This window comes from Lottia gigantea (assembly GCF_000327385.1).
Source record: "Lottia gigantea unplaced genomic scaffold LOTGIsca_50, whole genome shotgun sequence".
NCBI classification, from domain to species: domain Eukaryota; kingdom Metazoa; phylum Mollusca; class Gastropoda; family Lottiidae; genus Lottia; species Lottia gigantea.
In genome coordinates, this window is record NW_008709716.1 from 827,868 (window position 1) to 846,884 (window position 19,017).

At 32.8% G+C, this 19,017-nt stretch overlaps 3 protein-coding genes across 3 annotated transcripts; 1 reads left to right on the forward strand and 2 right to left on the reverse strand.

The window, feature by feature from the left end:
- Positions 1-434: 434 nt before the first annotated feature.
- On the forward strand, positions 435-3,090 carry LOTGIDRAFT_74222 (hypothetical protein; the record flags this gene model as incomplete). The annotated part of the gene is made up of 3 exons (XM_009062171.1): positions 435-621; positions 1,938-2,108; positions 2,561-3,090. Coding segments are annotated over 3 exons (888 nt in total), but the record flags the coding sequence as incomplete, so codon positions are not given.
- A 2,656-nt stretch (positions 3,091-5,746) lies between these two features.
- On the reverse strand, positions 5,747-7,700 carry LOTGIDRAFT_125448 (hypothetical protein; the record flags this gene model as incomplete). The annotated part of the gene is made up of 3 exons (XM_009062238.1): positions 5,747-6,342; positions 6,700-6,870; positions 7,499-7,700. 3 exons carry the CDS (start codon positions 7,698-7,700, stop codon positions 5,747-5,749), a joined length of 969 nt encoding a protein of 322 aa, XP_009060486.1.
- A 2,931-nt stretch (positions 7,701-10,631) lies between these two features.
- LOTGIDRAFT_234404 (hypothetical protein) lies at positions 10,632-18,597 on the reverse strand (the record flags this gene model as incomplete). Its single annotated transcript, XM_009062239.1, has 8 exons — positions 10,632-11,116; positions 11,790-11,960; positions 12,346-12,470; positions 12,783-12,870; positions 13,376-13,464; positions 17,013-17,118; positions 17,563-17,629; positions 18,496-18,597. 8 exons carry the CDS (start codon positions 18,595-18,597, stop codon positions 10,737-10,739), a joined length of 1,128 nt encoding a protein of 375 aa, XP_009060487.1. The 3' UTR covers positions 10,632-10,736.
- Between the last annotated feature and the right edge of the window lie 420 nt (positions 18,598-19,017).

The following is a 19,017-nucleotide window of genomic DNA, read 5'->3' on the forward strand; positions in this document are numbered from 1 at the left end:
TGATGAAGTATAGATCATCTCTCAAGTAGATTATTAAATTTGATATGTATAATAGAAAGTTGAACATGTGCAACATTCATTTTTCATTTGTTAGTGCACACAGGTCGATCAAATTTTGTCAGTCACGTGGCTGACCTGAGCCCTCTTTGTATTATTAAGCGAAAGGGAGAACACTCAGTAAAGACATTGTTTTCAGACCCTGTAGATGAAAAGGAGTTATTAGCGACCAGAAAGTTTGCACTATTTTTATATTTGTATATGGTTGATTTTAAGCAATGAACGGGAGGATACACAGCGATGATTAAACTTATCAAAAAGATAAATAATTAACTAATTTATTATTTTTGTCATTTCAGAATGGTCAGAAATTGATGTAAAATTCCTTCGTCACACAACCGCAGCCTATCAAAATGAATGGTAACACTAGGAGACCCAGGGTGTATGTGACAAGACGTATTCCACAGAAGGGTGTTGATGTGCTACTAAGAGATTGTAATGTTTCTATGTGGGATTCAGAAAGTGCCGTGCCTCGAGGCGAACTTCTTTTGAATATTGCTGGTGTCGACGCCATTTTGTGTATGGCCCACGACGTCATTGACGCAGAAGTTATAGCTGCTGCAGGTACTTTTTATCTTGTTACTCTCCTCTTGATAGACTGTAACATTTATTATCATTTTTATTTATTTAAAGTGACGGATTTAAGGGATGCTGTCTTGAATTCTATACATGGGAGACTCTTGACCTATGAATATTTATTTAATTATATATATATATATGCTGTATGTTTTATTTTTGAGTACCATTTTATCAGAAATTGTCAAACCCTGTGTCTGATTGTCACTAGGAAATTTCTATTCGGAGCTGAAGGTTTAGGCCTACATCTGCTTTCTACATAGCATGGTCACTGATTCGTTTAAGCGGAAATTGATAATTTATGCAACTAATCATTGTTTTATTATCACAGTAATAATTATGAACTAGATATCTCCTATTACGGTAAATTAGATGTAGATTAAAGCGATGAAATTCATTCCTAAATTTTAAATTAATTTGAATAACATTTCAGCATTTAGCTGTCTATGGTTTATATGGGCTACAAGGAATCGTTCGGTATAAATAAAGTTGTAAATTAATTGTTAATTATGTTGTGAAGGGTAAACGGTAAAAAATAATCAATATCATCGCTTAAAAAGTATCACTTACTGGTGTCTTCCCATTAGTGTGCAAGTTACCTCAGACTTTAAGATGAAAAAGTCCAGATATAATTTTGTCTTTTATATAATATTATACTTGTACATGTATATATATATATTTACAATATTCAATGAAATTGAATACAATATGTATATATATGAAATAACTCACAATTTCAGCCTCCGCTCCTAAAAATTTAAACAAGTAAAAATATGTTATTTAATTATTTTTACGCTATAAAAAGTTGTAGCAACTCTAATATTGTTTTTTATTACCATACCATCTCTTGTAAAAAGGTCAGCTGTTAACAAAAAAAATTAATTTGCCACGTTTTTTGACCACATTTCAGAACAAGACTATTTTCAACGAAAGTCAAGTTGGTTGAAATTGCATTTATACTTTTGAATTTAACATTCAAAATTTATTCCTTTGAGATGCAATATGTGTATTTATGTACTGTTTGTAGTAGATCTGTTCATTTTGAACGCACTGTACTTAGGACTTTCGCTGCTATAATTGAATACCAGTACAAGAACGTCAAGACATGTTTGAAGCTACATGTTCTAAAAATACGCACTTATAACCATAACGTCTTAGTCTACGTACTAACTTGGTCGAGCATTTAATAGATCGAATCATTTTGATCAGAAAAAAAGCGCAATGAACATTTGTATATTTAATAGATGGGATGTAGGTAAGGCTGAGACAAACATGTCATATTATAGACGTTATTTTTTTTTCAGGACAGAATTTGAAGGTAATAGTCACTATGTCTAGCTCTATTGAAGATATAGATATGGAAACGTGTAAAAAGAGAGATATTCGTGTATTGGAATGCCCTAAAACTGGATCTGAGAGTGTAGCAGATTTAACAGTAGCATTGATATTGTTAACACTAAAGAAAGCACTATCTGGTAGGGCAATTCATAATATTTGATCTTTTTTGTCAGTTTTTAACCTCTATTTCAATTGCATGAAATAATCCATAAAGTTTGAAATAACAATATTCTAATTGATATATACAATAAATAGCATTATAAAAAATAAAATAAACGTCTGTTCTTGTCACCAAATGCTGAGGTCCATAAAAAGGTGATAAAACGTCTCTGACATCAGCATGGCTGTATGAATTTATATAAAGGTACAATCGAATAATTAGAGGAAACAGGCCCAGAGCGAGACTTGATTGTTCGGAGGGCCAAGTAATATATCTGGAGAGGCAATTTTGTATGGTGTTTAGTAACAGTATTGAAATTGGTCGGTTGAGAACGGGCTAGAAGATATAATTGATTTGGCTGTAATAAAACCTTGGGGGTCTCTTGTGTATTTTCAGTTCAGAACACACATTGTAACAAGGATTCAGCAGAAGTCAACAAAGCATATTGGAAAAGATGTTCTAATTTAACCTTTGGTATCTATGGATTAAATTCAGTAGGAGAAACGGTTGCTCGCAAGCTCAAATCTTATGGTATTAAAACTGTGATTGCTCATGATGTACACCCTTATAAAATGGTTAAAAACATTGAACCAGAAATAAAATTAGTCGGATGGGAAGAACTTCTTGAGAAGTCTGATGTTTTGTGTATTTGTGACATTGATGATGAACGTTCAAAGAAACAATTTGATGAAGACACATTTGATATGATGAAGCCGAATGCTGTTGTTGTTCTTGGAGATAGGCGTCAAACAGAAGGCAATGTTAATTTCGTCCATTTGTATCAAACACTCAAAGATGGGAAATTTGACGCACTTGGAATAAACTCTTGCAATCAAGGTCCTGTACCTTACCAATATCCTTTATCAGGACTTCATAATTGCGTTTTTCTCCCGCAAACTCAGGAGAGTTCATTCGATCAACGTCACAAAACGGCTGTTGCAATGGCGGGAAAATTATTGTTGGAGCTAAAGAATAAGAATAAGCAAGTAAAATCAAATTAAATACGTAGCTACAAATACAACCAAGTGCTTTATTTTACTACCAGAAATACTAATTCATTGACACCAGCATTCTAATACAATGTTGATGAAGGAAGGGAGGCTATAAATCTCTGAAATGTTGGCATCTTGGACTTGTCATGTTGACTTGTAGCGTCCAGCTTTATTCATATATATATATATATATATATATAATAGTGATATCAATAAAAGAAATTATAGAGCTTCTTTCATGGTCAACTTATCTCTGAGAGGACAACTATACAAAGAACTGAGAACATGGCAAGAGAAGTGAATTATATTAACTCATGATATACGATGGTTTCTAGGCAACTTTGATATTTTCATTTTGTTGGTTATTTTATCACCAAATTGTGCAATTGATTCCCTTATATTTGTGATATAGCAAGCTGTAATTATTTATGCATTTTTTTGACTAGTACTAATTGAGTAAAGGGTGTAAATAGTGTTATTATGCAATCTGATGTTATTATGTTGTTTTATTTTTATTTTGTCATGTTGTCAATAAAAATAATGATAAATTGATTGGATATTGTATATGTTTTCTTTCTGATAACTGGGAAATTTGTATATAATTTGTCTTAACATTTATTCTTTACACAGTAACTAGCTTGTAACTCTAACTATTTAGATAATTTTACTATATGGCATTGTTATCTGCTGGCTCAGTGAAGTTTGATTTATTTTATATATGAGGTGTTCTATTCATTGCATCATTGACAATTCAGTCCTAGATTCTATGAGTCGTAAGGTCGATTTGAGACCTACTTGTTATATTGTCTATTGTAGACTTGTTTTCTCCATGATCACTTTTGCACGATGTTTTGATTTAATGTATTTAATTGGTTAAGGATTTAGTTTAACAACAATCAAATTTAGATACGAAATTATGGCCTTCTGGACCAAGAGATGATTTATATTCTAAATAAATCATTCTCTAACGTCTGATCTTTCTGATATTGCAGACAATCATCGATTGTACTAGCTGGTTTATTGTTGTATAATATTATAATATTGTTATATTTTAATTAAAACTTTTAAAATTCATAAATCTAATAGTGTATTTTTTATATAAGTCTTGTGAATTGCATTTTGTTGATCGACATCGATCCACAATCAAACCTAACCCCCCATTGGCAAATATAAGTGCCATGCAATTATGTTCAGCAATATATACTCGGCAATAGAGTCAGCATACTGAATGAACTGCCAATACAAATCCGCAGATCTGTTTCAGAAGGGGAGAGGTTCGGAATTGATATTCGAACAGTTGGGAACAAATTCACATAAAATTTGTTCTTTCCTTTAAAGGAATACTACCTCTTAGGATGACCCACGAAATTTAAATGTTTTATTGGTTAAAATATCTAGAGTTTATATTCACCAGTGGCTTTACATTATGTCATGATAATACAACAGAATCCCGCAATAATCTGATACATCTACAAAATTAAGTAATAATCCATAAAGCTTTCAGAAAATATTGAAAAACGCTAAATATTTGAATAGCGTTTTTCAATAATTACTTAAAAGTATTTAAATGGCATTTAGCGATATATAGACAATGTTCAATGGAATAACAATTACTGGTTAAAAAAAAATGCAACGTTTCGGCGTGGAAATATTGCATCACTTTATCCAGTGATCGTTGTTCCATAAAGCTGTGTCTATAATAACTTAGTCTAATGAATTTATTGTCTAATACCGAGATTCAGTTGTATAGTTATATTAAGTCCACTGAAGAATCTATACCCTTACCAGCCAAGTTTGAGATTATATATTTCATGTTCATTTCAGTTAAAATGAGATTCTGGGGATAAAATAAAAATACTATAAAATGCTTGTATTTACTATATGTATTTATTCAGTAAAACAACAACAAGAAGAAAATATCTTAAAAGTACACCGGAAATATGGCATAAATATAGTAAACCTTTAAATTATTATTTATTTGATCCATTCTAATGTTTTAAAAAACAAACAATGATATGTTCAATCATAATAATTCCTGAAATACGTATAATTATATCATTAAATGGCATTCAAAGTGAGGAAACTGAATTAGATTTTTTAGATATTCTCCATAGTAGTATAGGACATTTTGGAACTGTGAAACCCAATTTAAATGGATTGCTACATATTAAAATTACCTCCCCGAGGCTATATAGAAATATTTAAGTAATTCTCTCTGTTAGCAATTACGTATTATCAAACTACTTACTAACCCTAAATGTTTTTTTGAATATATTCTATCGGAAACCAGAAACTTTTAAGTCTAAAGGTTTATTATCGACGAGTGGTGTTACGTTTTAGACTATCAGAAGTACTTGCAATAAACTATAAATGTTATAATAACATGTTAAATGACAAAATTCTTTATCAGACAATATTAAACAATAAAATCGACAACTAACAAACAATATATAAATAAGCATTTCTCTACAATCTTGATACTCTTTCATACATTAATAAATCCATAAGTACCGGATTCATGTAAAATAACCATTCTTTTTTTTTGCGTAACAAATATAAAGATTTAAAACAACATTGTGGTCGTATTATGGCTTTGGCTTTCAAAAGTGGACAAATCTAGAAATTAGTTAACTTCTCCCATGGGTTTCTCTTTATGAAAAACAGCTAATATATTTTTTGCAGCTGTGGATGACATACTGTTTCTTGATTCCCATGTGTTACTGCCCATGTGTGGCAGCACGATGCAGTTTGGAATAGAGACTAGTGGATGAGATGCTGGAAGTGGTTCTGGTTCAGTGACGTCAATACCAGCGGCAGTTATCTCACCATTGACTAAAGCCTCGTGCAAATCGTCATGGTTTACTACTCCACCTCGACCACTATTTATCAAAATGGCCGACTTTTTCATCATCTTGAAAGCATCTTTATTAAACTTATGTCTGGTCTGGGCAGTGAGATTACAACAAATACAGATAAAATCAGACTGCTTTACGAGTTCATCAAATGATACAAAATCAGCTCCAATGTCGGAAGCGTAGCTCACACAAACAACGTCATGGTAGATAATTTTACGAACTCCAAACGGACGTAGTCTACGAGCCACACCATAACCAATTCGTCCAAGACCCAGTATTCCTACTGTACGCTGAGTCAGCTCGGTTCCTAATAACCACATTGGTTTCCATAGTCCCCATTCACCATTTTTCACTGCTCGCACTCCTGCAATATGTAGATATAAGACATTGCCTAAGGTGAGTCAGTTTGAGAATGTAGTCCAATAAAGGGATGGTAAAGCGGTTTTCTAAATTTTGTATGTGGAAATTGATAGGTACTAAGTCCTCATTACAACCTCTTTAAGCAAAATTCTAACATGAAATCTAGGATTTTTTTAACCCTGGCCTTCAAATTCCAGATCATCATCGATCGAATGGACAAAACAATAGCTAATGTAAATATATCGTTTATAATTAATATATGTTTATGTTCATGTCAGTTCCATAAAATTCGACAAAAAAAATTCATCATATTGACAGAAAGAATGCTGCTTATGAAGATCGCATTCTCATCATATCCTACCTTCGAGAAGTCGCCTGGAAGTCAGCAACAATAATGATACAGTTAATTCAGCAACACTATCAGTGGAAACATTTGGAGTATTAGCTACTACGATACCACGTTTCTTACATTCGACTAAATCTATATGCTCATAGCCAACAGACATTGTGGCTATCACCTTTAAGTTAGGCCCTGAAATTGTAAAGACATGAAATACCGATAATTAAACGTTTCTTATAATTTACAATACAAGTGAAGGGATCGAAAAATGTATAAATAGTACCATATTTGATTGATTTTGTACCTTAAGATATTTTTTTCGTTTTAGTTTTGATAAATAATGATTTTTTTTCTGTGAACAATATTTTATTCATAGGAGAAATGGATTAGGGAACAGGAAGAGTATAAATCGGCTATAAATGCAAATTGAGGCTGCTTCCAGCACGATCCCTTGTTCAAGCAATAATTTTTTTTATTTGAAGAAAATTTTTTGATTGGAAGCGGGTGGTCACCAATAGGTTTATTCTTGTTCTCCCTAGAAAATCAGGCATCAATATTGAAATAGTTGTAGCCTAAGCTACATAAAAGTCCATAGAAAAATTCAATGGTCATTAACGAATAAGGGGAAACAACTCATAGAAGAAAATCAATAGGCCCTTGAACATGGATAATTAAAGATCAATCCACAACCTTGACATTGTAAATGTCACATTGCGAAGTGTGTCCAGATAACCCAGACTTTTCTAGGTTACCGGTTATCCCTATCAAAAATCCAAAAATTACGTTACAATCAAAAAAAAAAAATAAAGATTTTAATTACCTGCAGCATCTATCACGTCCTTGTTAATATTATCAGTTAACATACAAAACAAACCGTCAATTCCTTTCACATTTTTCAGTAACTCGTCTTGTGGAATAGCTTCGTCCGACTCCCAAAATGACAGATCACATTCCGGTTTCAGGATGTCTATGCCGGTCTGTGGCACCAACCTGGTCACATAAACCTTACGAGCACTCGACATGTTTCAAAGCACAAGTTTTAATTCATAATACAGTTAGATTCATGCAGAAAGAGCCGGGGAACCACCATAGATATCTGATTGGATGATATTTTAATGTGATGACCTAAGGGTCCCTTCTGACCAATCATTAAGTAACACTCCCTAAACACGTGTTGGTGGAATCCTCATGTTAATACAAGTTGAAATATCTCCAGAATATTTCTCAAGACAAGCTGATGTAAAAAACTGTATTATTACAATGTGAGGTGGCATTATTAAACAGCTTATGGTTATGGTGTGTAAATTAATTTCACGACATATTCGTGAAATCAACCTTGATCATTTATTCCATTTCAAACTTAAAGGTAGGCCTAAATTCATGAAAACTATCACAATTTGTGAAACAAGTGTTTGCATCTTGACGATTCTGTCATGTTTTGTGGTAGAGGAACTTGAACTTGAATACCCATAATAGGCTATCTCTGGAAATGGGTGGTTGGTTGGGGGGGGGGGGGGGATGTGCATTTTCATGCTGGTAGATGTGGTCGAAACATGTGGTTTCAAAGTGTTCTCGATGACATCACGTCCGTATACTTTCTGCATTAATGGTGCCTTGAATGGCCTTGGTGTCCACCTTCCGACCATTCGATCAAATTCCAATAATGTATGCCCACAATATACCATTTCTTAGCATCTGATAACTGATTTCGGATTTCGAGTCATTTTAGTGCGTCACCTGCACAGTATACCACAAGAAACATTATTTTGAGAAATGTATAATGCACACATTTTCTCTTCATGCATGGTAATACCATTTAATTCACTTGCACTTTTTCTAGAAATGAGTTTGCCTTTAGCATAATATTTTGTCAACTTTCAAAACTGTCAACTGTCAATTATAATATTTTATAATTTTGCTGTTTACTAAAATAATAATTAAACTGCAGTGATTTTCAGGATGAATAGGAATTAAAATCTTTTCTATACAAAACTGATTTTGTGATTTATACTTTTTTAACGCATTTTGTAAATGATTATTTATTCACAATTTTCAAATGAAAGTTAATAATTTATTATCATTAACCCATTCATGTTTACTTAACGTGTTGATATCAGATTGCTTTTTAATCAAAATCCTCTACAAATAATATGTCAGTGAAGATTCCGATGGATTAAGCTAATTTGTTAGTTTTTTCAATTTATATTCTGTTGTTTTCGTTTCCATTTCTGTTTTAAAAGCTGTAAAATATTTCCGTGTTTGCTGTTTATTTCGGGTTATTGGTAGGCTCTACTTCTTTGCTGGCTGTGGCAAATTGCAAAATCTCTGAAAAATCAACCTTCTGGGTTAATAAGGTCACGTGCTAGAACAGTCTAAATTAGCGACATTTTCTGTGTTTGGAAGGTTGTGAAACCGGAAGAAGACGTCAGACACCAGAAATGAAAGAATCGGCGAATAGTCAAAGTGAATGACAATTACCAATCTATCAATAAATAATACTTGTTTGCTGCCAAATATTTTCTGCTACTATCTTATATAGGTTTACATACCAGTGACTGTATTTTGAATTTCCCTTAGCTGCAGTAGGTGATATTAGCAATTGGTGTTAGAGTTGGGTCATTGACATCAGCTTCAGAGGAATACAACCGCAACAAATTTTTATTAATTGTCCTTATGCCAAACGTCATTACCACCACTAAGTTGTAATTGAAATTATAAACAAATCATAACCATAAACAAATCACAATTGCTTTTGATTTAAACAACTCATCGACTGAAGACATTCAGTTTTGAATATCAATAAAAGTCATTCCTTTTAATGATAGGTCGACATTTTCTTGTATTAATGACACACCATCTTTTTAAAACTTAATCAATTTATCAACTACAGAAGGATTTCTTCGGATCCCGGCTGTTATTTTCTTGTCTTGTGTTTAATTTTGTGTCGAACATTGCCTTTCATAATGTTCGTGTGTAGTTTCTTTAATATAGTCCAATGATGGAGAACATCGTGTTAATGAGGTAATAATCGCCATGTTTAATTGAAGGATGGTTCTTTATTGTTCTTGAGAGACGAGTTTTTTTAAGGCGTTTTTATTGGACACCTTCTAAAACTGTTTAAAATTCTGATAGTCAACTTTCATTGTTTACATATTTATTAAAACTAACTTTACAATACAAGATAGCGTATAAGTATTGAGTATGATCCATAGTCCGAAGTAACATATCACTGTCACCTACATCAAATCAATAGCGTGCATAGAATGTCATGTGCATTTTTACTCTGTCAAGGACAATATTTCATAAATACCGTTTCTGAACATCTAGACAATAGATATTAGTCAGTCTTTCGTTTCACAGTTTGGGCAGTTTTCAACGGGCTCTCTGGAAAAAGTTAAACAAGGTAGAATTATTTGATTTGGCATGAGATGTCATATGAATTAGTGGAGTAAGCATAGACAATATAGTCATTGCATTTTATATATTTTATTCAGATTCGGATCTTGATGTCTGAAGTTGACATTCCTTACAGATTTGGGGAAATTAGAAATAGTCGTTTCCTGTTTGGGCCCCTTTAGGCCTGTGAAAGGCCTTAGTTTGAAGTGAAAATTAAGCTCAAAATCCATCTCAGACCATCTGAAATCCGTTGACTTCTGGCCTCAAGGGTCTTCTGGGCTCGCCTCGAAAAGACACCTCTCATTTTACCCTTCCCACCTATAGCTGGAAAGTTTTAAACCGGTAGTGTGAGTTCACCAGCATTAGACTACTTTATCACAGAACATAGTTCATATTTTTTCATTGGTTGTTCTGAATATTCCCAGTGTAATTCGATTAGTTAAAACCGAGGTAACTAGGTCAGGGACCGAGGTAACTAGGTCAGGGCAAAGACTTCTTATACTAAGAAGGGAGTAGTTAGCCCTTAAAACTGATTAAATGGCATACCGATTTTCTAATAAGAAGGTAAACGGTCATTTTAATAATTATAAAAACGCGAAATATATACATCATAATATATTGTACAAACTGAAAACCATGTCATTTAATATGATATTCTCAGATCATATAGAGGTTGTCTCTGGTCTATTAGACGTCGGTGCCATCTGCCGGTGTATATTTGCCATCACTTCTTCATAACTTGGTGGAGGTTCAAAAGGGTCGCCGGAAGGAACATACGGAGGAGGGCCATTTCCTATAGAAACATAGTTCTGTGCTGAATCAGGGGTGGATGGAGCTGATGGGTCTTCGTTTTCAATTTCTATTGGCGGAGGTTGCCACGGCTGAGGTATCTTTATTTTACAGCATAAACAATAAGGTTTGAACCAATTCCATTGGACCTTTCCTATTCTATACCTTTTATACAGGAAACAATGAATAACACAAATTATAACGACTGCCAAAAGTGATAATCCAATTATCAAACCTATGTAGTTAAATTCTTCTACAAAATAAAAGAAGATGTTTCGTAGTATAACTCAATCTAGAACCATATTTGTATATATTAAATTACTACAGATAACAGTTTTTAGAAGATATTTACCATTTTATTCCCAGTTATTTCTCTTGAAAATTTTGTAAATCTGTGTATTACTTTGAAAAAATTATATCTGCATGTTGTGTTTTGACTCGATATAATATTTCATACGGCGTTCAGAGTTTAGTTTAATTAAAAAGGAGGAGGCTGCCTCCCAGAAAAGTTTACAAAGGGCCTCATTCAATTTTAGTACATAATATTTACACTTTAAGTAATGCATATTTCCACAAAAAATTATTTCTGGACCGTGACCAAGGTTCTGTAGCAGACTCTTTTATTTTGTGGAATTGCATCTAAACATCATCGGGATCGGTGCTTGTGTTAAAATTTGTTTTTCATTTTATACACAGATTAATTGTTGATATTTGTAGGTAGTAATCCTCGCTGTATAATCTAAGTTGTTGATGATCTTTTCAAGCAGAATGATTTTTCACTATTACTTTCATTAATAACTTTAGAATATAATATAAATATTTTAAATGTGTTTAAATTACCACATACTGCCAGTTTAAGTATGATTTTAAGGCCTGTACAAGAATCAGCCTGTCTGACTGATCTTTTACTTTTATATTCAGCTTACCTGATTTGGCTATAGGTTTTGCTTCGCTGTAATACTTAGCTCTAAATCCTACACCTCTGGTTTGGTCGTTGGAGTAGGACGAGAACTCGAGAAACATATATTCGTTAGTGCTAACATAGCTTCCAATATTATAACACACTTTACCAAGAAGACGAGATTTGTCACTAGGACCTAGAAATAGAAATCCGTAAACATATTAACAAAAATCATGGTTAGTTCCTAGCTCTAACTATAAGCCTAATCCTAAAATCTTACTAAACAGTCATTATTTAATCTTAAATCTTAAATCCTTTTCGTGAAGAAACTCGACCAAACTTTTTACATATGTTCCAGGCATCAGGCAATTCCCCAGGACAGACTTTGTGGCCACAATAATTAATAATAATATTTATTACTGTGGGTAACTAAAAGCGATAGAATTTAAAAATCTGGTCTGAATCATCATCTTCCTTCTGCAGTTGATGTCATCTGCTTTAGCCGCTATGTCTTCGGGACACCGAAAATAAAAGACAAAAATCACACGATAACATATTTCAACCGAAGAAACAAAACTTACCATCGTAAATATACAAGGCATCTAATCCACACACTGCCGGGTTGCCAACAGCAGCACGAGTCACATCTAAATGTACACGGACATGATTTTCAGGTGATTTTATTCTGAAACCACATTTGACGTTTCTGAAATAGAACACATTTTAATGATTAAGATGATGTCGGACTCATTTGTATAAATATGCTACTATTCCATTAAAGAATATATTACTCGAATTTTTAAGATGTGAAAGGATATTGATTATCTGAACAATTTGAACTGTTTATTACATATACCAAGTGATATTTAAGGTGAGAAACAGAAAGAAGAATGAGGACATGAATTGGGTCCAGTTTTTTGACTAGGATGTTCCTGTGCTTTATGGGCCGCAAGTATCTAGTACTAAAAGTTTGATATATGAGATATAGAAATATAATACTATAATATAGTATACATACTTTGGATAATAGGCGGGAAAATTAGGCGACACAACGAATTGTTCTGTATTTGTTGCAGTTAATTCATAAAAATGTTTATCTGTGCACTCTGCAATATAAAACCTGAAAACGTTTAACTCCTAATTAATAAATCTAATTAGTTCGAAAAGAGGAAGGTATCGAGTCTAGGAAGAACACCGATGGTCTGGTATAGGTCATAACAAATTTGAAACATAGTGTCAGAGCTGTAAAGGCAGACATTGAAAGATAGACAAGTCATTCAGACGGCTAGACAAAGATCCTAGCTGTCGTTTTCGTGGCAAAATGGCCCTCTTACCTAATTCCGTGCAACGTTAAAACATATGCATAAAAGTATGAAAAAAGGCAACATATATCCACGTCTATCAACGGCAAAGATTAATGGATATTAATTTAATCGCACCGAAGATAACTAATCTGAAATACGGTTGGGGATCTAGGGGGAAACCACGTCGAGTAATACAACTAGATTTAATGGTTTATGCATATAAAGTGTTCATATATATCGGGTGTCTCAAAAAAAAACGATAACACTTTTCAATTCAGTATCAAAGCTATGATGACAATATACTGACCGCATATTTTTAGGGATATAAGATATCTTTTAACTAAATAACAAAATTCAGAAGGCAATTTTTCAAAACCTTTTTTGGGTTTAATATCCCTGAAATATGAGGTCGAAATATTATGATCATAGTTTTGATACTATTTGAAAAATGCTGAAATGAAAGGATGTTATCGTTTTTTCTGGGCCACCTGATATAATTATAACAGTATTACACTAATCAGTTTCCTCACCTGTGAATAGGGGTTTTTTATACTCAGTTGACCTACATAGCATTATTAATAAACACCATATAGTTGGAGTTATCCACCAATCCATAATTCTAACACATACATTTTACTTATCATTTAATCCAAAATCCCCATCAATGACAGCATTAATGTTTACCAGTATACAGGCCAACAGGTATAACTATATATAATAAATTTCGATTTCGCAGCCTTGACCTTTATTGCACCAGGTTCAGGTGTAAATATAGTCGTGTTTCTCCAGTCTTTCTTTGCTTTGAACACTACCTCGCATTCATTTGTTTGTCATAATTATCGTTCGAACGCAGAGATGGCTAATTTGTAAATTTGTCAGTAGTGTGCTAAAGGTTTTATTGCAGAGAAAGATCCGCTCATGTCGAACTCAATGTCTCCCCGAATTATTATTTCTCTGCTTCCTCATAGGTGATAAATTAATATCATAGGTGATTGATTAATAAAAAATTAATCTACTTCCACTGCCAAAATCGCGTTATACACAATCTATGCCTTTTTATGTTATGTTATAGCCTTAAAAGCATCAAGTACACTCTGAAATCCAAAAGGAAGGCCGAGGTGAATGATGAAGGTTAATAGCTATGGTGCCATATTAAGTAAAGGTAAATAGGTATGGTGCTGTACAGAATGGAAAATAGCTTTGATACTGTGTAAAAGAATGGCAAACAGCTATGGTGCTATATAAATTGATGGTAAATGGCTATGTTGCTATAAAAAGTAAAGATAAATAGCTGTGGTGCAGTAAAAAGAATGGTAAATAGCTATTGTGCTATATAGATTAAAAGTAAATAGCTATGGTACTATATAAATTAATGGTAAACAGTTATGATGCTATATAAACTAAAGGTAGATAGATATGGTGATGTATATAGGAATGGTAAATAGCTAACTATGGTACTATATAAAAAAGGTAAATAGCTATGATGCTAAATAAATTACAGGTAATTAGCTACGGCGCTATATAAAGAAAAAAAGCTGTACAAAGTAATAGGAAATTGCTATGGTGTTGTGGTAAATTCCAATGGTTGTGTATAAAGTAATAGAATTTTACAATAGTTCTGTGTGGAGTGGGTTGGTTTATAAAGTAACAGCAAAATGGCTATTGTGGTGTATAAAGTCATAATAAATTGCTATGATGCTGTACAAAGAAATTGTATTTGCTACATGATGCTTTATAAAGTGATAATAAATTATGGTGGTGTATAAATAATAGGTAATTGTGGTGTACAGTTTAATGGTAAATTGCCTTTGTGGGTTATAAAGTAATGGTACGTTCTTTAGTTAGATGTGTATAATGTAATGGGATTTGCTATGGTGGTTGAGTATAATTTAATGGTTAATAGCTATGCTGGTATATTAATAAATGGTAAATTGCTTTGGTATTGTATAAAGTAATGGTACTTGGTGGTGCGGTGCTATTTAAAATGGATGCACATATACCATTTAGGGTCCAGTCGCAGCCAATCCAATGTAAGAAAGCTGGTTCTACCTGATTGATGATTTTATTACTTGAATTTTAATAAAGAATTATAATATAAAAATAAATAACATAATGTTAACAAACATGATTTTTGAAATATCCAAAAGAATTATACGTTTCACTCACTGCCTAAAATTTAGGGGAAAATCTACCTTAAGTGTTTTGTAAAAGTTGACAAATAATATCGGATAGGTACAAGGGTACACTTTATCATACATGTGTATTATTCAGACCTTTGAAGTGAAAATGATGATCCACAGTACCGAGTACATTAGAGAGCGCGATAATTCATGTACTCAAATAACCCTCCAAAATCATAGCTTTATCACAATTTAACAATTATTGTGATCAGTTCCCTCTCTTGAATATTGAAATTGGAGAAATGTATATTCATTAGTTACGCCCCTTGAACTTTTTAAATTCGTCGGTCAGGTAGTTTTTGTTGGCGCCTTCCACTCTGTAGTGTTGTTGTGTATCAATAGAGCATTTATGACGTGTATGGAGCCAGGCAGGGTATGCTTACTCTTCTAGACACCACTTTTCATTATGAAATACTCACTTATGACGGATATACTTCCTGCTACCAATGTCTCGCCAAAATGTTTTGGATTTCGGGTTCCGTTTTGCGGTTCTTATCTTTAGTTCTTGATTTGTATATTGACATGCTTATATAAAGTCGATATATATACATGATTGTGGAATTGCAAAATCCCTAGACATCTGACTGAAAATTGGTTTGGTTTGGTTTGGTTTGGTGCAAATTCATTCTATCAATGTCCCGACCCGATATACATAAAAAGTTACGATATTTATCTGTCATCTGATGTCTTTATAGTTGAATATTTGAGTATCCAATATGAATAGCTTATATGGTCATTTCTTTAGTCAAACCACCGACATCCTCTCCGCCAGTAGTTTACATTGCACGCCATTGTTTATGGATTTCATTTCACAGGGTTTTGGAATAAAGGACGGTTTATTGAAGCTATTTTGTTCGATTAAAGTATATTGAGCGTTGTACACAATATTTCCATTTATCATATAGCCATTTGTGGAACTTTTGGTGCTTGTCGTCCTGTTAGTTCCACAGTGATTTCGTGCATTTCTTATTATCTTAAAATGTTTTTCAATAGTTGGTCTTATGAAAAAATATCCCAGGGTAGCACCGATAACTAGAGACAAGAATATCCAGATATTAAACGTCATTGCTGCCAGCATTAAAAGATATCCTGTGCTAAAATGTAACATATGCAAAAACGAACCGGTAATTCGAGATAAAATTTGATACTTCCTGGCATTTTTTGGACTGAAAAAGAAAATTAAACATCTATAACAAAAAAAAAAACAAAAGCGGACAAAAGATTCGGCTTCAAATAAGTGTGTGATTACCTCCCTTCAACTGCTGCTATCACCCACGCAAACTTTATACACATCTGAACATCGTCAAACACAAGTAAACTCAACGTGCAACTAATAAATATTTTTCCACTTCAATGAAAACGGGATTAGTCAGCCATTACTTGGGCCAATTCATAAAGTTCATTATAAAATATAACGTCAGTTGTTTAGTTACATTATACCATTATCAATGGAATCAACAGGTTCAGATAAGTGGCACCCACCCTGAAAATTTGGTCGCGTTCTAAAATTGCCTAGACTGCGAAATTTCACGACATATAAAGCATGGGATAAAAAGACATCGTAGTTTTTTCTGGAACGACAGTAATCACACATAAAATACCAGCACTGTGTTTCATAGCGTTTTGGGTTATCCAGTACATTCTTATGAAGGTAATCGACAATACAGAATTGTATATTATAAAAGTAGACAACTACTGAAAGCAGAGCTTTTTATGTAATTTAATCATGAATGTTTGACGAGAAAAAAATATTGCGAGGCCTACCATTTTTCTCCACGTTTTTGTAAAGCACCATGAACATAAACATAGTATCTTAAACCTTCGTACGAGATGGCAAATACAAATGTAGCTATCATAGCTAACACCAATCCTGAAATTTGTAATATACATTTATTGACATAAACCATGTCACTGTTCTATATAGGACTATAAATCAAGTTTTTATAGCATTGTATTTTCATGAAGACACAACAGAGATAGGCCTATATTAGAGGCTTTAACAGGGAATGATGATTGGTCGAGACAATATCCTTTTGACTGTGTCGGTTCATTCTGATACAGATATTTCACAAGGTTTGTCATTTCATTGCATTCACAAATGCAAGACACATTTTTCGAATGACTTTATTTGGATTTTATTCAAATGAGTTTCGCAGTTATTCAGAATCTTCTTTATTCAGCCTTTCAGTAATATTTGTACACTGAGAAATAAACATTGAAAATTCCAACAGGTGAACCGGATTGTCTACTGTTTGCACATGATGCATAATTATAGAGAACTGATAATCCCTGTACAAAGAAGATAAATACACACCTGTTATAGTAGATAATGTCCAATCTATAAATAACATGGATGTCATTGGTGTATGGTAGTTGAATATCTGAATTGGAAACAAATATCGAAACCATCACTTATTCAATAGAATTTAAATTTCTCATATTATCTATACAACTCCAGCAACAAATTAAATTACAGATAGTGGCTAATAATTTAAATTCTGATTTTGTTTTAAGATATCACATTTCATTCTGCTTGAATACGATACATCATGTTTTAATAACAATTCTTTTGGTTTTCGTGAAAATAAACCCGAAAAAATCAACAAATAGTTTCCTTGTACAATCAGAGTGAAAAAAAAAGTTTTTCGTTTGATTTGCGATATCATTTCTGTCATGTGACATCCTTGCAGTCTATTTGCAAGGTGAACTTTGATTTCAAATATTATTTAAAACGTAAAGAGTTAATGTACTGGTGATGTACGCAGAGAGTAAATCAAACATAGCCCACTATATAGAAAGATATGTCAAAATAAGATGAATGGATTAAGGCTAAGTCAATAGAGCAACAAATATCAAACAAAAGTAAGAAACCTCGTGATTACTACTCAGGAATTGGAATATTACTTATATTTCAACGTCTCTTCGATTTAAATATATTCTTTTTACTGCTAGTACATTTACAGCTGTTTTTTTTATGTGTATGCGCATGATATACGTAATCTGTTTCGTGCACTATTTTTAACTACCGGACTTATTATTATAAACACAAGCTGCGAATGTTCTGTGGACCTTAGTACAGTCAAAATGAGTTAAGCGTTATCTTCTTATATTGAAGTACATTAGAAACATTAATACATCAGGTTACCCAAATGATTCATACATTAAACAAGTTGGTTTGTTTTCATATATAGAAATCCATACAGTATAAATATAAGGATATATATTAGGATAGAATTAACTATATTACCGAACGAGCATGCATCATTTTATGCATCATTCCACCAGAGTCGTTTCCATAATGTGAAATGTCCATCGGGTGAACCTTGTTCATTGAATCATGACCTTCCATTGTTTACAAATAACTGGTTATAGGCCAACTTCAAATTATAACCCAGCTTCTTCTAGTGGCTTTAATACCAGTCGATGTAGTTACAGGCAGTTGGCTATTCTTGTGACATTTTCAGCTACGATGTAACATATTAGCTGATTCCTTTTCTGATTAGCGTGTTATTGGCACTAATAAAATTATTTTCTATACATTGACCATGTGAACTCCATTAAATTCAAGTGGTTTAAATATCTATTGAACATGTACTCAACTAATGTAAATTCAAAATACTAAATCTTCCAGTCTTCATTCGCCAACAATGATTACTTCCTTTTGTTAATACTGAGTGCAATCCTCTATATCAAATTTTTGAATTGAATTAGGATACGTCCGGCTTCAATGTCTTCACCATTTTACGATAATTTTTTTTATTGTCCAGAG